Source organism: Oncorhynchus tshawytscha, unplaced genomic scaffold (genome assembly GCF_018296145.1).
Source record: "Oncorhynchus tshawytscha isolate Ot180627B unplaced genomic scaffold, Otsh_v2.0 Un_contig_1223_pilon_pilon, whole genome shotgun sequence".
In the NCBI taxonomy this organism is placed as follows: Eukaryota; Metazoa; Chordata; class Actinopteri; order Salmoniformes; family Salmonidae; genus Oncorhynchus; species Oncorhynchus tshawytscha.
In genome coordinates, this window is record NW_024609622.1 from 232534 (window position 1) to 252949 (window position 20416).

General features: G+C 45.3%; 1 protein-coding gene across 1 annotated transcript in view; it reads left to right on the top strand.

Moving 5' to 3' along the window:
• LOC121838821 (vesicular glutamate transporter 1-like) overlaps positions 1-20416 on the top strand; it is a 56107-nt gene that overhangs the window by 31438 nt on the left and 4253 nt on the right. The window contains exons 2-8 of the mRNA XM_042316401.1: positions 1861-2113; positions 4394-4512; positions 5933-6047; positions 6245-6332; positions 12080-12166; positions 13745-13887; positions 14121-14270. Coding sequence (XP_042172335.1) covers positions 1861-2113; positions 4394-4512; positions 5933-6047; positions 6245-6332; positions 12080-12166; positions 13745-13887; positions 14121-14270 — 955 coding nt within the window. The remainder of the gene's footprint in view (positions 1-1860; positions 2114-4393; positions 4513-5932; positions 6048-6244; positions 6333-12079; positions 12167-13744; positions 13888-14120; positions 14271-20416) is intronic.

Below are 20416 nucleotides of genomic sequence, written 5' to 3' on the forward strand. Positions count from 1 at the left end.
GGGGAATGTGCCATAGCTGGTACCCACCCACCTAGGGACCAGGCAAACAACAGATGCTCCTACACAGGGGGAGTTGCTGATTCAGAGATGACCTTAAATATATGTGTGTGTGTGTGTGTGTGTGTGTGTGTGTGTGTGTGTGTGTGTGTGTGTGTGTGTGTGTGTGTGTGTGTGTGTGTGTGTGTGTGTGTGTGTGTGTGTAAGCTTGGGAGAGACAGGCTTTTTGATCATGAAACCCCTATAAAACTGTGGAAAGACAATGCTCATGCTATCCACAGTATCAGTGATGATCATGTTATACCACGGCTGGGGGAGTGGGGCTTACGACCTCCCAGGCCCTTCAAAAAATGGTCGTGTTGTCATCTCTAGCTTCAAACTGAAATTCATGATATGACTGAACTGAAAAGGGAATTGAGCCCATCCCTGGTAAACATGTAGATGACCTTGACCTTGTCGACATTACAAACACGTTGGTTTACAAAAAGGTGTCCTTTCGACACATCAATGGACATTTGACTTGGCTGTTGCATCGGTTAGGTCCACATTCTCCCTGCTTACTGACACTACATGACACTAACAGACGCCTTCACCCAAGGAGACTTACAGTACAGCGAGTGCATACATTTGAAGTATACTATGTGATTCAGGGAGGCAGGTGGTTTTACCTCTAGTGGTTAGAGCATTGGGGCAGTAACCGTAAGGTTGCTAGATCGAATCCCTGAGCCGATGAGGTAAAAATCCGCCTTTCTGACCCTGAACAAGGCAGTTAACCCACTGTTCCTAGTCCGTCATTGTAAATAAGAATTTGTTCTTAACTGACTTGCCTAGTTAAATAAAGTTAAATAAGAAATAATAATAATAAATGATATGGGAATTGAACCCTTGCCGTTGTTAACACAATGCTCCTTCTTCCAACTGAGCACCACAGGGTTCAATTCTCCTTCTTCCAACTGAGCACCACAGGGTTCAATGCTCCTTCTTCCAACTGAGCACCACAGGGTTCAATGCTCCTTCTTCCAACTGAGCACCACAGGGTTCAATGCTCCTTCTTCCAACTGAGCACCACCAACTGAGCACCACAGGGTTCAATGCTCCTTCTTCCAACTGAGCACCACAGGGTTCAATGCTCCTTCTTCCAACTGAGCACCACAGGGTTCAATGCTCCTTCTTCCAACTGAGCACTACAGGGTTCAATTCTCCTTCTTCCAACTGAGCACCACAGGGTTCAATTCTCCTTCTTCCAACTGAGCACCACAGGGTTCAATGCTCCTTCTTCCAACTGAGCACCACAGGGTTCAATGCTCCTTCTTCCATCTGAGCACCACAGGGTTCAATGCTCCTTCTTCCAACTGAGCACCACAGGGTTCAATTCTCCTTCTTCCAACTGAGCACCACAGGGTTCAATGCTCCTTCTTCCAACTGAGCACCACAGGGTTCAATTCTCCTTCTTCCAACTGAGCACCACAGGGTTCAATGCTCCTTCTTCCAACTGAGCACCACAGGGTTCAATGCTCCTTCTTCCAACTGAGCACCACAGGGTTCAATGCTCCTTCTTCCAACTGAGCACCACAGGGTTCAATGCTCCTTCTTCCAACTGAGCACCACAGGGTTCAATGCTCCTTCTTCCAACTGAGCACCACAGGGTTCAATGCTCCTTCTTCCAACTGAGCACCACAGGGTTCAATGCTCCTTCTTCCAACTGAGCACCACAGGGTTCAATTCTCACTAGATTTCAGTTTCTTCTTTTTCTTTTATAGAATTGTAAAGCGACTTTGGGTGCTTGAAGAGTGCTACATACCATGTGTAATTATTACTATTGCTACTAACTTTGTCCCTCTCTCTCCCTCTGCTCTTCACCAGAATCCTAGAAAAGCGTCAGCCCAATGGGGAGACCATCGAGCTTTCGGCCGAGGGCCGCCCAGAGCTTGTGGAGGAGAAGGAGATGCCCGTGGTGGACTGCACCTGCTTCGGCCTTCCCCGTCGCTACATCATCGCCATCCTCTCAGGCCTGGGCTTCTGCATCTCCTTCGGCATCCGCTGCAACCTGGGCGTGGCCATCGTCAGCATGGTCAACGACCACACCGTCTGGAAGGGTAACAAGGAGGTCCTGGTGGTGAGGCACACTGTTCTGGCACTTACACTCACACTTCTATTTTCTTCATGCACTCTTAGAGAAAAAAAGGTGCTATCTAGAACCTAAAAAGGTTCATCGGCTGTCCCCATAGGAGAACCCTTTAAAGAATAGTTTTCGGTTCCAGGTAGAACCCTTTTGGTTCCAGGTAAAAAACATTTGGAAAATGATTATTTTTGGTTCCAGGTAGACCTCTTTTGGAAAAAGGTTCTACCTGGAACCGAAACAGTCTTACATGGAACCAAAAAGGGCTCTCCTTTATAGGACAGCCGAAGAACCCTTGTGGAACCTTTTTGTCTAAGACTGTAGTTCTGACTTTGCTGATGGCTGCTTTATTGAAGAAAACATTTACTTACTACGACTGTCTGCTTTAATGAGGAAAACATTTACTTACTGTGACTGTCTGCTTTAACGAGGAAAACATTTACTTACTATGACTGTCTGCTTTAATGAGGAAAACATTTACTTACTACGACTGTCTGCTTTAATGAGGAAAACATTTACTTACTACGACTGTCTGCTTTAATGAGGAAAACATTTACTTACTACGACTGTCTGCTTTAACGAGGAAAACATTTACTTACTACGACTGTCTGCTTTAACGAGGAAAACATTTACTTACTACGACTGTCTGCGTTAACGAGGAAAACATTTACTTACTACGACTGTCTGCTTTAACGAGGAAAACATTTACTTACTACGACTGTCTACTTTAATGAGGAAAAACATTTACTTACTGTGACTGTCTGCTTTAATGAGGAAAACATTTACTTACTGTGACTGTCTGCTTTAATGAGGAAAACATTTACTTACTACGACTGTCTGCTTTAATGACTGTCTGCTTTAATGAGGAAAACATTTACTTACTACGACTGTCTGCTTTAATGAGGAAAACATTTACTTACTACGACTGTCTGCTTTAATGAGGAAAACATTTACTTACTACGACTGTCTGCTTTAATGAGGAAAACATTTACTTACTACGACTGTCTGCTTTAACGAGGAAAACATTTACTTACTACGACTGTCTGCTTTAATGAGGAAAACATTTACTTACTACGACTGTCTGCTTTAATGAGGAAAACATTTACTTACTGTGACTGTCTGCTTTAATGAGGAAAACATTTACTTACTACGACTGTCTACTTTAATGAGGAAAAACATTTACTTACTGTGACTGTCTGCTTTAATGAGGAAAACATTTACTTACTGTGACTGTCTGCTTTAATGAGGAAAACATTTACTTACTACGACTGTCTGCTTTAATGAGGAAAACATTTACTTACTGTGACTGTCTGCTTTAACGAGGAAAACATTTACTTACTACGACTGTCTGCTTTAATGAGGAAAACATTTACTTACTACGACTGTCTGCTTTAACGAGGAAAACATTTACTTACTACGACTGTCTGCTTTAATGAGGAAAACATTTACTTACTACGACTGTCTGCGCTAACGACTCAAATGTAAATGTCTGATAAAGGGAGGCTCTTTGAAGTGACCGGTGGTTCTATGTGGCACTCTTTCTTCTCAAAGAACCATTTTCTTGAAGAGGGTTTTTCCCTTCTTTCTTCGCTGTCTGAATGGTAGCAAATAACCTTGCTAGCTAGTGTTGTGGGAAGAGGAGGGTTGGGGTCAGGTCAGGGGTCAGGTCAGGGGAGGGCTGGCTACAGGCCACAACAAAGGTTGTAACTTTGGGCTTGGAGGCTCATAGTGTGTGTAACCTAACGTAGCAGGTGTAAAATAAATACCTGAGCGGGGTCCACATCCATTTTTCAGGGGAAAAGCAAGCTAGGTTGAAGATACTGTATCAATGAAAACCGCATACTTCCGGTTGTTTCCGACCTCGCTGAGGTTGGAGTGTGTCCAAGCTTTATTTTTGTGCAGAGGAAGAAGAACACTGTCAATGGACAATGTACTTTGACTTGAAAATACTTATTTATAATCACAATCAGCACCTTTTGAAGTGTAGCCTTTATCAAGGTGCTTGGGAAGCTAACACAAGTCTTCAGGTCTCAGGCAAGGTTTCTCACCACTCAAGCATTATTAAACGAACCCACTCTGCTACACATCCGTAGTCATGGGTTGTGTTCATTAGGACACGCAACGAAAAAATGCTTCAACAATGTTCTGCAACTGAAAATCTAAATGAGCGTTTCTTATTGTACAAATCCAGGTAGTCCCTTGCTCCCAGATGGTTTTCTTCCGTTTGGTGCCTTATGAGCACAACCATGGTCACTCCTCCTCTTTCTCTCCCACTAGGCAGCACAGTTCAGCTGGGATCCAGAGACCGTGGGGATGATCCACGGGTCCTTCTTCTGGGGATACATCGTCACACAGATTCCCGGAGGTTTTATATGTCAAAAATATAAAGCTAACAAGTAAGTACATTTTAGGATACATTGTCACACAGATTCCTGGAGGTCTCATATGTCAAAAATACTAAGCTAACAAGTATGTACGTTTTAGCATGCTTTGGGATGATTATTCCTGTATTGATTGACTGATTTCCTTATTGTATGTCAATACCTTTCCTCAAATGTGTCGGAGGTCAACTTTTTTACTACTAGGATTCATTTTACTAAAGTATACATTATATTTACAAAAATATACATTATATTTTACTAGAGTAAACATAATATTTGACTAAAGTATACATTATATTTTACTAGAGTATACATTATAGTTGACTAAAGTATACATTCTATTTTACTAGTATACATTATATTTTACTGAAGTGTACATTATTTTGACTAAGGTATACATTATATTTGACTAAAGTATACATTATATTTTACTAGAGTATACATTATATTTGACTAAAGTATACATTATTTTGACAAAAGTATACATTATATTTGACTAAAGTATACATTATATTTCCCACTTTCTCCTTTGTCCCCAAACAACATCTAATAACAGTACTGTTATGATAACATGAAGGGGTCCAATATGACTTATCCATAAGTAGTAGCCTCATCATAACAGGAGTCTGTTATCTCCTGTTTCTGTAGCAGCTTGATGAACAAGTACATCCCCTGGACAGGACATTATTCTCCATCTATCTCCTTAATGCAGAGAGCCAATGGGTCCCATGAATGGTATGACAATGGGTCCCTTTGGTATGACTTGGCCGGGGATTGAACCCCCTACCTTCCAATCTCAGGGTGGACAGTCCTACCACAAGGCCACTCAGTTGGCTTAACACATTTATAAGCGGTACAAAAACTAAGAGAACAGTATACATTGGCTACTAAACTATGGCTGCAGATGTTGCCTCAATCAAAAAGTTATGTTTTCATTTTTACTAATGAAGTATAGACGGAGCCCTTATAGTCAAGGGTTTCCATCAGACATTTTGAACTGCTACAAAGGTTGGGACAGTCTCATCAATAACACCAAAGACGTTTCTCTCAGGATTGGGGTTAATTATATGTTGATATCAGTCAAATGAAATGAAAACCAGCTCATGAATTGAAATCTTTATAGAATTTCAATATTTTATCTTCATAGAAAATATTTGCCAATAATTACTTCCTGAATTAAACTAAATAGGAAATTTATCTGACCCCTAATGAACCATGGTCTCTATCGCTCTCAGTGGCTGAAATGAAGGCTGGTCTCTATCACTCTCAGTGGCTGAAATGAAGGCTGGTCTCTATAGCTCTCAGTGGTTGAAATGAAGGCTGGTCTCTATAGCTCTCAGTGGTTGAAATGAAGGCTGGTCTCTATAGCTCTCAGTGGTTGAAATGAAGGCTGGTTGTGTTTGTCTCTGACTGTTTCTGTCTTGGTGTGTTTCAGTGTGTTTGGCTTCGCCATAGTGGCCACATCCACTCTCAACATGCTGATTCCATCTGCTGCTCGTACACACTACAGCTGTGTCATACTAGTCAGGATATGCCAAGGCCTCGTCGAGGTACTTAGAGTGCATCTGTCTCTCTCTCTCTGTGTGTGTGTGTGTGTGTGTGTGTGTGTGTGTGTGTGTGTGTGTGTGTGTGTGTGTGTGTGTGTGTGTGTGTGTGTGTGTGCGTGCGTGCGTGCGTGCGTGCGTGCGTGTGTTGAATATTATGTTTGGATATTTACTGTGTGCATCACTTCATTACTTCCCTATAGGGCGTATCTTACCCAGCATGCCATGGGATCTGGGCCAAATGGGCCCCGCCTCTAGAGAGAAGTCGACTGGCCACAACAGCATTCTGTGGTAAGATACTAAAACAAATGGATTTAAACATCCTCTCACGCTCTCCCTCCCCTTTTCTCTCTCTTAAACCACACAATGAATGAATGAATTTCCCCCGGGGATAATAAGGACTACTCTACTCATTACTGGATCCAACCATTTGTGATGTTACTTGATGTTCTTGTCAAGAGAGTAGCTAAGATGTGCTTATAAACAACCTCAACATTATAATAAAGTTCCTATTGGTAACATCCCAAATAAATCTAGTGCAGCACATTGTCTTCCTACATACTGTATGCATGCATTCCACAGGAGGTTGGTGGCACCTTAATTGGGGAGGATGGGTTTGTGGTGATGGCTGGAGTGGAATGGATGGAATGGTATCAAATTACATGCCATTCCATTCGCTCCATTCCAGCCTTTATTATGAGCCGTCCTCCCCTCTACAGCCTCCATTGATGCATTCTCAGCTGCAGGGAGTGTATGTAGCCCTTTACACTCCAGGGTCCAGGTATGAGATCAAAATGGCAGATTTGGTCACTGATAAGAGCTTAAATTTGAGGCACTTTCAAATGATGCTTTTACCTAAACCAGATGGAGATTTGTAATGGACCGTTGTTGGATTGTAATGGACCGTTGTTGGATTGTAATGGATCGTTGTTGGATTGTAATGGATCGTTGTTGGATTGTAGTGGATCGTTGTTGGATTGTAGTGGATCGTTGTTGGATTGTAGTGGACCGTTGTTGGATTGTAATGGATCGTTGTTGGATTGTAGTGGACCGTTGTTGGATTGTAGTGGATCGTTGTTGGATTGTAATGGATCGTTGTTGGATTGTAATGGATCGTTGTTGGATTGTAGTGGATCGTTGTTGGATTGTAGTGGATTGTTGGATTGTAGTGGATCGTTGTTGGATTGTAGTGGATCGTTGTTGGATTGTAGTGGATCGTTGTTGGATTGTTGTGGATCGTTGTTGGATTGTAGTGGATCGTTGTTGGATTGTAATGGATCGTTGTTGGATTGTACTGGATCGTTGTTGGATTGTAATGGACCGTTGTTGGATTGTAGTGGACTGTTGTTGGATTGCATAACATTGTGTGATGATGGGGATTAATTGTGTGATGGTGGGGATTTTTATTTATTTATTTCACCTTTATTTAATTTAACCAGATAGGCAAGTTGAGAACAAGTTCTCATTTACAATTGCGACCTGGCCAAGATAAAGCAAAGCAGTTTGACACATACAACAACACCGTTACACATGGAGTAAAACAAACATACAGTCAATAATACAGTAGAAAAATAAGTCTATATACAATGTGAGCAAATGAGGTGAGATAAGGGAGGTAAAGGCAAAAAAGGCCATGGTGGCGAAGTAAATACAATATAGCAAGTAAAACACTGGAATGTTAGATTTGCAGTGAAAGAATGTGCAAAGTAGAAATAGAAATAATGGGGTGCAAAGGAGCAAAATAAATAAATAAATACAGTAGGGAAAGAGGTAGTTGTTTGGGCTAAATTATAGATGGGCTATGTACAGGTGCAGTAATCTGTGAGCTGCTCTGACAGCTGGTGCTTAAAGCTAGTGTGGGAGATAAGTGTTTCCAGTTTCAGAGATTTTTGTAGTTCGTTCCAGTCATTGGCAGCAGAGAACTGGAAGGAGAGGCGGCCAAAGGAGGAATTGTTTTTGGGGGGACCAGAGAGATATACCTGCTGGAGCGTGTGCTACAGGTGGGTGCTGATAAGGTGACCAGTGCGCTGAGATAAGGGGGGACTTTACCTAGCAGGGTCTTGTAGATGACCTAGAGCCAGTGGGTTTGGCGACGAGTATGAAGCGAAGGCCAGCCAACGAGAGCGTACAGGTCGCAGTGGTGGGTAGTATATGGGGCTTTGGTGACAAAACGGATGGCACTGTGATAGACTGCATCCAATTTATTAAGTAGGGTATTGGAGGCTATATTGTAAATTACATCGCCGAAGTCGAGGATCGGTAGGATGGTCAGTTTTACGAGGGTATGTTTGGCAGCATGAGTGAAGGATGCTTTGTTGCGAAATAGGAAGCCAATTCTAGATTTAACTTTGGATTGGAGATGTTTGATGTGAGTCTGGAAGGAGAGTTTACAGTCTAACCAGACACCTAGGTATTTGTAGTTGTCCACATATTCTAAGTCAGAACCGTCCAGAGTAGTGATGCTGGACGGGCGGGCAGGTGCAGGCAGCAATCGGTTGAAGAGCATGCATTTAGTTTTACTTGTATTTAAGAGCAGTTCAAGGCCAGTGAAGGAGAGCTGTATGGCATTGAAGCTCGTCTGGAGGGTTGTTAACACAGTGTCCAACGAAGGGCCAGAAGTATACAGAATGGTGTCGTCTGCGTAGAGGTGAATCAGAGACTCACCAGCAGCAAGAGCGACATCATTGATGTATACAGAGAAGAGAGTTGGCCCGAGATTTGAACCCTGTGGCACCCCCATAGAGACTGGCAGAGGCCCAGACAACAGGCCCTCCGATTTGACACACTGAACTCTATCAGAGAAGTGGTTGGTGAAACAGCCGAGGCAATCATTTGAGAAACCAAGGCTATCGAGTCTGCCGATGAGGATGTGGTGATTGACAGAGTCGAAAGCCTTGGCCAGATCAATGAATACGGCTGCACAGTATTGTTTCTTATCGATGGGGGTTAAGATATCGTTTAGGATCTTGAGCGTGGCTGAGGTGCACCCATGACCAGCTGTGAAACCAGATTGCATAGCGGAGAAGGTGCAGTGGGATTCGAAATGGTCGGTGATCTGTTTGTTGACTTGGCTTTCGAAGACCTTAAAAAGGCAGGGTAGGATAGATATAGGTCTGTAGCAGTTTGGGTCAAGAGTGTGTCCCCCCTTTGAAGAGGGGGATGACCGCAGCTGCTTTCCAATCTTTGGGAATCTCAGACGACACGAAAGAGAGATTGAACAGGCTAGTAATAGGGGTTGCAACAATTTCGGCAGATCATTTTTTAGAAAGAAATGGTCCAGATTGTCTAGCCCGGCTGATTTGTAGGGATCCAGATTTTGCAGCTCTTTCAGAACATCAGCTGACTTGATTTGGGAGAAGGAGAAATGGGTAAGGCTTGGGCAGGTTGCTGTGGAGGGTGCATTGCTGTTGACCGGGGTAGGGGTAGCCAGGTGGAAAGCATGGCCAGCCATAGAAAAATGCTTATTGAAATTCTCAATTATAGTGGATTTATCGGTGGTGACAGTTTCCTATCCTCAGTGCAGTGGGCAGCTGGGAGGAGGTGTTCTTATTCTCCATGGACTTTACAGTGTCCCAGAACTTTTTTGAGTTTGTGTTGCAGGAAGCAAATTTCTGCTTGAAAAAGCTAGCCTTGGCTTTTCTAACTGCCTGTGTATATTGGTTTCTAACTTCACTGAAAAGTTGCATATCACGGGGCTGTTTGATGCTAATGCAGAACGCCACAGGGTGTTATTGTGTTGGTTAAGGGCAGTCAGGTCTGGAGAGAACCAAGGGCTATATCTGTTCCTGGTTCTAAATTTCTTGAATAGAGCATGCTTATTTAAGATGGTGAGGAAGGCATTTTTTTTAAATAACCAGGTATCCTCTACTGACGGGATGAGGTCAATATCCCCCCAGGATACCCAGGCCAGGTCGATTAGAAAGGCCTGCTCGCTGAAGTGTTTCAGGGAGCGTTTGACAACCGACATTACGGATACAGGCAATGAGGCAGTGATCGCTGAGATCTTGGTTGAAAACAGCAGAGGTGTATTTAGAGGGCAAGTTGATTAGGATGATATCTATGAGCGTGCCCGTGTTTACGGCTTTGGGGTTGTACCTGGTAGGTTCATTGATAATTTGTGTGAGATTGAGGGCATCAAGCTTAGATTGTAGGAGGGCTGGGGTGTTAAGCATGTCCCAGTTTAGGTCACCTAGCAGCACAAGCTCTGAAGATAGATGGGGGGCAATCAGTTCACATACTGTATGCAAATGCAGGGCTTTGTTCCAAATAAAATGTTTTACCTAGCCCAAATGTTGCATGAATATTCTTATTATGTCACTGAATGTATCCAGCATATTTCCAGATTCTATTATTGACAAATGCTGTGAAAACTCCAGTAAATGTAAATATCAACAGTAAGGTATTTGCTTGGATTGTATCCTCACCTTTGTTCTGCTACCATGGTTATGCTTTTTAAATGTCTTCTCTTTCCACTGCTACCATTTGTTATGCTTTTTAAATGTCTTCTCTTTCAACTGCTACCATGGTTATGCTTTTTAAATGTCTTTCCACTGCTACCATGGTTATCTTTCCACTGCTACCATGGTTATGCTTTTTAAATGTCTTCTCTTTCCACTGCTACCATGGTTATGCTTTTTAAATGTCTTCTCTTTCCACTGCTACCATTTGTTATGCTTTTTAAATGTCTTCTCTTTCAACTGCTACCATGGTTATGCTTTTTAAATGTCTTCTCTTTCCACTGCTACCATGGTTATGCTTTTTAAATGTCTTCTCTTTCCACTGCTACCATTTGTTATGCTTTTTAAATGTCTTCTCTTTCAACTGCTACCATGGTTATGCTTTTTAAATGTCTTCTCTTTCCACTGCTACCATGGTTATGCTTTTTAAATGTCTTCTCTTTCAACTGCTACCATGGTTATGCTTTTTAAATGTCTTCTCTTTCCACTGCTACCATGGTTATGCATGGTTATTTTAAATGTCTTCTCTTTCAACTGCTACCATGGTTATGCTTTTTAAATGTCTTCTCTTTCAACTGCTACCATGGTTATGCTTTTTAAATGTCTTCTCTTTCAACTGCTACCATGGTTATGCTTTTTAAATGTCTTCTCTTTCAACTGCTACCATGGTTATGCTTTTTAAATGTCTTCTCTTTCCACTGCTACCATGGTTATGCTTTTTAAATGTCTTCTCTTTCAACTGCTACCATGGTTATGCTTTTTAAATGTCTTCTCTTTCCACTGCTACCATGGTTATGCTTTTTAAATGTCTTCCCTTTCAACTGCTACCATGGTTATGCTTTTTAAATGTCTTCTCTTTCCACTGCTACCATGGTTATGCTTTTTAAATGTCTTCCCTTTCAACTGCTACCATGATTATGCTTTTTAAATGTCTTCTCTTAGAAACATTTCTGTTTGTCCCTGTCCACATACAGTATGTAACGGGTTATAAGTATAATGCTGTGAATCAGTGGAGGCTATTGAGGGGAGGACGGCTCATAAAAATGGCTGGAACGGAGCAAATGGAATGGCATCAAATACATGGAAACCATGGAAACCATATGTTTGATGTATTTGATACCATTCCACTGATTCCACTCCAGCCAATACCACGAGCCCATCCTCCCCAATTAAGGTGCCACCAACCTCCTGTGTTGTTACTTTTCATAGGCATTGACAATGAACAGGACTTGTCAATGTGTAAACATTAGTGAAGCCTCCTTATCAGTTTAGGAGACAGGGTAATCTTTTCTAGCAAAGAGCTAATTAACTGTTCTTACTGTAAGTTAATTGTTTCCCTCCACAGTTAGTTGGCTAGGTTAGTTCGTTAGTTAGTTAGTTGGCTAGGTTAGTTCATTAGCTTGCTAGCTAATCTCGAAACCCAGAACCAAATATTGCGTGAGCTAGCTAGCTAGCTATTGCTACTGACTTTGATTGTGGGTGCTGAGGTGTTCAGATCTGGCCTGACGGAGGCATTACACAACAACATTAGAAACATCAATGTACCATATTTCTGTGTCTTGCTCTTTCTTTGTGTCACAGGTTCCTATGCGGGAGCTGTGGTGGCCATGCCTCTTGCTGGGGTGTTGGTTCAGTATGTAGGGTGGCCTTCAGTCTTCTACGTCTATGGTGAGTAAAACCAGCCGGGCAGTACCGAGTTTAACTGTCTCATCACCATACAGGTCCCCTAAGATAAACCCCAGCAAGCTTAGCCTAGTGGTTAGAGCGTTGGACTAGTAACCGGAAGGTTGCAAGTTCAAATCCCAGAGCTGACAAGGTACAAATCTGTCGTTCTGCCCCTGAACAGGCAGTTAACCCACTGTTCCTAGGACATTCTTAACTGACTTGCCTAGTTAAATTAAGGTAAAATACACCAAAAAATACAGTGGGTGGCCCCATGACCCAGTGTTGGTAGCCCAGACTATTGAAAGTGGTATGCTGACTACTCAGTTAGCCAGTGCTAGCTTCCTTTGGGGAGCTAGCAGTATAGCACCAGTTCATAGGAGGAGAGCAGTAGAGATATGGGGCTTGCTGGGTATTTTTTCTGTGACAATGACATCCAAACTGACACAATTTATGTTATTACAAACGTGTCATCACTGTAGTGTACTGTAGAGACCATTCTCCCTACCCTACCTTTCTCCCTACTCCACCCTTCTCATTTCCTACCCTTCTCTCCCCTCTTTACCTCTCTTCCACTCTCCTCCTCTCTCTCTGCTCTCTCTCTCCATTTGACCTCTCTCCTCTCTCGCACCTCTTTAACTCTACCCCTCTCCTCCTCTCTCTCCCCCTTTACCTCTCTACCTCTCGTCTCCTCTCTCTCCCCTCTTTACCTCTCTACTGCTCTCCTCCTCTCTCTCCCTCTTACCTCTCTACCTCTCTCCTCCTCTCCCCCTTTACCTCTACCTCTCCCCTCTTCTCTCTCCTCTTTACCTCTCTACCTTTCTCCTCCTCTCTCTCCTCTTTACCTCTCTACCTCTCTCCTCCTCTCTCTCTCCTCTTTACCACTCTACCTCTCTCCTCCTATCTCTCCTCTTTACCTCTCTACCTTTCTCCTCCTCTCTCTCCTCTTTACCTCTCTACCTCTCTCCTCCTTTCTCTCTCCTCTTTACCTCTCTACCTCTCTCCTCCTTTCTCTCTCCTCTTTACCTCTCTACCTCTCTACCTCTCTCCTCCTTTCTCTCTCCTCTTTACCTCTCTACCTTTCTCCTCCTCTCCTCCTCCCCCTTTACCTCTCTACCTCTCTCCTCCTCTCTCTCCTCTTTACCTCTCTACCTACCTCTCTCCTCCTCTCTCTCTCCCCTTTACCTCTCTACCTCTCTCTCCTCCTCTCTCTCCCCTTTACCTCTCTACCTCTCTCCTCCTCTCTCTCCCCACTTTACCTCTCTACCTCTCTCCTCCTTCTCCTCCTCTTTACCTCTCTACCTCTCTCCTCCTCTCTCTCCCCTTTACCTCTCTACCTCTCTCCTCCTCTCTCTCCCCACTTTACCTCTCTACCTCTCTCCTCCTCTCTCTCCCCACTTTACCTCTCTACCTCTCTCCTCCTTCTCCTCTTTACATCTACCTCTCTCCTCCTTCTCCTCTTTACATCTCTTCCTCTTTCCTTCTCTCTCCTCTCCCTCTCCTCTTTATCTCTCTACCTCTGTCATCCTCTCTCTCCCCCTTTCCCTCTCTCCTCCTCTCTCTCCCTCTCCCTCCCTCTCCCAGGCAGTTTTGGGATAGCATGGTATCTCTTCTGGATCCTGGTGTCGTATGAAAGCCCGGCAGCCCACCCCACTATCACCCCTGAAGGGAGGAAGTACATTGAGGAAGCCATCGGAGAGTCAGCAGGTTTTGCCAATCCTCTACAGGTAATCACAAAGACGCATGAAACATTTTATTTCACATAAACTGCACTGTCTCTCACACACACACTCCACCACTTTTCTTTTTGCTTGTGACTTGTGCACACACGCACACACACACACACACACACACACACACACACACACACACACACACACACACACACACACACACCACATCCCTCTATAATTTCACGTTTCACGTGAGCACAACCATCTCTCATTCCTCCTTGTTGCAGAAATTCAAAACCCCGTGGAGAGCATTCTTCACGTCCATGCCGGTGTACGCCATTATCGTAGCCAACTTCTGCAGGAGCTGGACTTTCTACCTGCTTCTCATCAGCCAGCCGGCCTACTTCGAGGAAGTGTTTGGCTTTGAGATCAGCAAGGTGAGACAGAGTTTTAATTTTGAATTAACCCCTATCCCCTATTACCTATCCCCTATCCCCTAGCCTCTATCCCCCTAGCCTAGCCCCTATCCCCTAGCCTCTATCCCCTATCCCCTAGCCTAGCCCCTATCCCCTGGCCCCTATCCCCTACCCTAGCCTCTATCCCATAGCGCCTATCCCCTAGCCTCTATCCCATAGCCCCTATCCCCTAGCCTAGCCCCTATCCCCTAGCCTCTATCCCTAGCCTCTATCCCCCTAGCCTAGCCCCTATCCCCTGGCCCCTATCCCCTACCCCTAGCCTCTATCCCATAGCGCCTATCCCCTAGCCTCTATCCCATAGCCCCTATCCCCTAGCCTCTATCCCCTAGCCTAGCCCCTATCCCTGGCCCCTATCCCCTACCCCTAGCCTCTATCCCCCTAGCCTCTATCCCATAGCCCCTATCCCCTAGCCTCTATCCCCTAGCCTCTATCCCCTACCCCTAGCCTCTATCCCCCTAGCCTCTATCCCCTAGCCTAGCCCCTATCCCTAGCCTAGCCCCTATCCCTAGCCTAGCCCCTATCCCCTAGCCTAGCCCCTATCCCCTGGCCCCTATCCCCTACCCCTAGCCTCTATCCCCCTAGCCTCTATCCCATAGCCCCTATCCCCTAGCCTCTATCCCCCTAGCCTCTATCCCATAGCCCCTATCCCCTAGCCTCTATCCCCCTAGCCTAGCCCCTATCCCCTGGCCCCTATCCCCTACCCCTAGCCTCTATCCCATAGCGCCTATCCCCTAGCCTCTATCCCATAGCCCCTATCCCCTAGCCTAGCCCCTATCCCCTAGCCTCTATCCCCTAGCCTCTATCCCCTACCCTATCCCCTATCCCCTAGCCTAGCCCCTATCCCCTAGCCTAGCCCCTATCCCCTAGCCTAGCCCCTATCCCCTAGCCCCTAGCCTATCCCCTAGCCTAGCCCCTAGCCTAGCCCCTATCCCCTCTATCCCCTAGCCTAGCCCCTATCCCCTATCCCCTAGCCTATCCCCTAGCCTATCCCTAGCCCCTAGCCTAGCCCCTAGCCTAGCCCCTATCCCCTAACCTAGCCCCTATCCCCTGGCCTCTAACCCCTAGCCCAGAGAAAAACAACTGGTGGTCTACGGGTTAAATTTGGCCCACCATAGTTTCACATTTTTTGTTTTTGGTAAGAAAACAGGCATGGCCATGGGCATGGGAAACATATGTTTACATTTACAAAGCAAGTGAAATAGATCATAAACGAAAGTGAAATAAACAATCAAAAATTAACATTAAACATTACACTGACACGTTTCAAAGGAATAGACACATTTCAAATGTCATATTCTGGCTATATAAAGTGTTATATTGATGTGAAAAATAAATAAACATAAATAAACATAAATATGAACATAAATAAATATGGGTTGTGGTGTTTGTTCTTCACTGGTTGACCTTTTCTTGTGGCAAAATGTCACAAATCTTGCTGCTATGACACACGGTGGTATTTCACTCTGTAGATATGGGAGTTTAGAAAAATTGAGTTTGTTTTGGAATTCTTTGTGGGTCATTGTGATCTGAGGGAAATATGTCTCTCTAATATGGTCATACATTTGGTAGGAGGTTAGGAAGTGCAGCTCAGTTTCTACCTCATTTTGTGGGCAGTGTGCACATAGCCTGTTTTCTCTTGAGAGCCAGGTCTGCCTACGGGAGCCTTTCTCAATAGCAAGGCTATGCCCACTGAGTCTGTATAGTACATAGTCAAAATGTATGTCAGTCACAGTGGTCAGGTATTCTGCCACTGTGTACTCTCTGTTTAGGGTCAGTCACAGTGGTTAGGTATTCTGCCACTGTGTACTCTCTGTTTAGGGTCAGTCACAGTGGTCAGGTATTCTGCCACTGTGTACTCTCTGTTTAGGGTCAGTCACAGTGGTCAGGTATTCTGCCACTGTGTACTCTCTGTTTAGGGACAGTCACAGTGGTCAGGTATTCTGCCACTGTGTACTCTCTGTTTAGGGACAGTCACAGTGGTCAGGTATTCTGCCACTGTGTACTCTCTGTTTAGGGACAGTCACAGTGGTCAGGTATTCTGCCACTGTGTACTCTCTGTTTAGGGACAGTCACAGTGGTCAGGTATTCTGCCACTGTGTACTCTCTGTTTAGGGTCAGTCACAGTGGTCAGGTATTCTGCCACTGTGTACTCTCTGTTTAGGGCCAGTCACAGTGGTCAGGTATTCTGCCACTGTGTACTCTCTGTTTAGGGCCAGTCACAGTGGTCAGGTATTCTGCCACTGTGTACTCTCTGTTTAGGGCCAGTCACAGTGGTCAGGTATTCTGCCACTGTGTACTCTCTGTTTAGGGTCAGTCACAGTGGTCAGGTATTCTGCCACTGTGTACTCTCTGTTTAGGGACAGTCACAGTGGTCAGGTATTCTGCCACTGTGTACTCTCTGTTTAGGGTCAGTCACAGTGGTCAGGTATTCTGCCACTGTGTACTCTCTGTTTAGGGACAGTCACAGTGGTCAGGTATTCTGCCACTGTGTACTCTCTGTTTAGGGTCAGTCACAGTGGTCAGGTATTCTGCCACTGTGTACTCTCTGTTTAGGGACAGTCACAGTGGTCAGGTATTCTGCCACTGTGTACTCTCTGTTTAGGGTCAGTCACAGTGGTCAGGTATTCTGCCACTGTGTACTCTCTGTTTAGGGTCAGTCACAGTGGTCAGGTATTCTGCCACTGTGTACTCTCTGTTTAGGGTCAGTCACAGTGGTCAGGTATTCTGCCACTGTGTACTCTCTGTTTAGGGTCAGTCACAGTGGTCAGGTATTCTGCCACTGTGTACTCTCTGTTTAGGGTCAGTCACAGTGGTCAGGTATTCTGCCACTGTGTACTCTCTGTTTAGGGTCAGTCACAGTGGTCAGGTATTCTGCCACTGTGTACTCTCTGTTTAGGGTCAGTCACAGTGGTCAGGTATTCTGCCACTGTGTACTCTCTGTTTAGGGACAGTCACAGTGGTCAGGTATTCTGCCACTGTGTACTCTCTGTTTAGGGTCAGTCACAGTGGTCAGGTATTCTGCCACTGTGTATTCTCTGTTTAGGGTCAGTCACAGTGGTCAGGTATTCTGCCACTGTGTACTCTCTGTTTAGGGTCAGTCACAGTGGTCAGGTATTCTGCCACTGTGTATTCTCTGTTTAGGGTCAGTCACAGTGGTCAGGTATTCTGCCACTGTGTACTCTCTGTTTAGGGTCAGTCACAGTGGTCAGGTATTCTGCCACTGTGTACTCTCTGTTTAGGGTCAGTCACAGTGGTCAGGTATTCTGCCACTGTGTACTCTCTGTTTAGGGTCAGTCACAGTGGTCAGGTATTCTGCCACTGTGTACTCTCTGTTTAGGGCCAGTCACAGTGGTCAGGTATTCTGCCACTGTGTACTCTCTGTTTAGGGTCAGTCACAGTGGTCAGGTATTCTGCCACTGTGTACTCTCTGTTTAGGGTCAGTCACAGTGGTCAGGTATTCTGCCACTGTGTACTCTCTGTTTAGGGTCAGTCACAGTGGTCAGGTATTCTGCCACTGTGTATTCTCTGTTTAGGGTCAGTCACAGTGGTCAGGTATTCTGCCACTGTGTACTCTCTGTTTAGGGACAGTCACAGTGGTCAGGTATTCTGCCACTGTGTACTCTCTGTTTAGGGTCAGTCACAGTGGTCAGGTATTCTGCCACTGTGTACTCTCTGTTTAGGGACAGTCACAGTGGTCAGGTATTCTGCCACTGTGTACTCTCTGTTTAGGGACAGTCACAGTGGTCAGGTATTCTGCCACTGTGTACTCTCTGTTTAGGGTCAGTCACAGTGGTCAGGTATTCTGCCACTGTGTACTCTCTGTTTAGGGTCAGTCACAGTGGTCAGGTATTCTGCCACTGTGTACTCTCTGTTTAGGGACAGTCACAGTGGTCAGGTATTCTGCCACTGTGTACTCTCTGTTTAGGGACAGTCACAGTGGTCAGGTATTCTGCCACTGTGTACTCTCTGTTTAGGGTCAGTCACAGTGGTCAGGTATTCTGCCACTGTGTACTCTCTGTTTAGGGACAGTCACAGTGGTCAGGTATTCTGCCACTGTGTACTCTCTGTTTAGGGTCAGTCACAGTGGTCAGGTATTCTGCCACTGTGTACTCTCTGTTTAGGGACAGTCACAGTGGTCAGGTATTCTGCCACTGTGTACTCTCTGTTTAGGGCCAGTCACAGTGGTCAGGTATTCTGCCACTGTGTACTCTCTGTTTAGGGCCAGTCACAGTGGTCAGGTATTCTGCCACTGTGTACTCTCTGTTTAGGGACAGTCACAGTGGTCAGGTATTCTGCCACTGTGTACTCTCTGTTTAGGGACAGTCACAGTGGTCAGGTATTCTGCCACTGTGTACTCTCTGTTTAGGGACAGTCACAGTGGTCAGGTATTCTGCCACTGTGTACTCTCTGTTTAGGGACAGTCACAGTGGTCAGGTATTCTGCCACTGTGTACTCTCTGTTTAGGGACAGTCACAGTGGTCAGGTATTCTGCCACTGTGTACTCTCTGTTTAGGGACAGTCACAGTGGTCAGGTATTCTGCCACTGTGTACTCTCTGTTTAGGGACAGTCACAGTGGTCAGGTATTCTGCCACTGTGTACTCTCTGTTTAGGGACAGTCACAGTGGTCAGGTATTCTGCCACTGTGTACTCTCTGTTTAGGGACAGTCACAGTGGTCAGGTATTCTGCCACTGTGTACTCTCTGTTTAGGGACAGTCACAGTGGTCAGGTATTCTGCCACTGTGTACTCTCTGTTTAGGGACAGTCACAGTGGTCAGGTATTCTGCCACTGTGTACTCTCTGTTTAGGGACAGTCACAGTGGTCAGGTATTCTGCCACTGTGTACTCTCTGTTTAGGGACAGTCACAGTGGTCAGGTATTCTGCCACTGTGTACTCTCTGTTTAGGGACAGTCACAGTGGTCAGGTATTCTGCCACTGTGTACTCTCTGTTTAGGGACAGTCACAGTGGTCAGGTATTCTGCCACTGTGTACTCTCTGTTTAGGGACAGTCACAGTGGTCAGGTATTCTGCCACTGTGTACTCTCTGTTTAGGGACAGTCACAGTGGTCAGGTATTCTGCCACTGTGTACTCTCTGTTTAGGGCCAGTCACAGTGGTCAGGTATTCTGCCACTGTGTACTCTCTGTTTAGGGACAGTCACAGTGGTCAGGTATTCTGCCACTGTGTACTCTCTGTTTAGGGACAGTCACAGTGGTCAGGTATTCTGCCACTGTGTACTCTCTGTTTAGGGACAGTCACAGTGGTCAGGTATTCTGCCACTGTGTACTCTCTGTTTAGGGACAGTCACAGTGGTCAGGTATTCTGCCACTGTGTACTCTCTGTTTAGGGACAGTCACAGTGGTCAGGTATTCTGCCACTGTGTATTCTCTGTTTAGGGACAGTCACAGTGGTCAGGTATTCTGCCACTGTGTACTCTCTGTTTAGGGCCAGTCACAGTGGTCAGGTATTCTGCCACTGTGTACTCTCTGTTTAGGGTCAGTCACAGTGGTCAGGTATTCTGCCACTGTGTACTCTCTGTTTAGGGTCAGTCACAGTGGTCAGGTATTCTGCCACTGTGTACTCTCTGTTTAGGGACAGTCACAGTGGTCAGGTATTCTGCCACTGTGTACTCTCTGTTTAGGGACAGTCACAGTGGTCAGGTATTCTGCCACTGTGTACTCTCTGTTTAGGGCCAGTCACAGTGGTCAGGTATTCTGCCACTGTGTACTCTCTGTTTAGGGACAGTCACAGTGGTCAGGTATTCTGCCACTGTGTACTCTCTGTTTAGGGTCAGTCACAGTGGTCAGGTATTCTGCCACTGTGTACTCTCTGTTTAGGGACAGTCACAGTGGTCAGGTATTCTGCCACTGTGTACTCTCTGTTTAGGGACAGTCACAGTGGTCAGGTATTCTGCCACTGTGTACTCTCTGTTTAGGGTCAGTCACAGTGGTCAGGTATTCTGCCACTGTGTACTCTCTGTTTAGGGTCAGTCACAGTGGTCAGGTATTCTGCCACTGTGTACTCTCTGTTTAGGGCCAGTCACAGTGGTCAGGTATTCTGCCACTGTGTACTCTCTGTTTAGGGACAGTCACAGTGGTCAGGTATTCT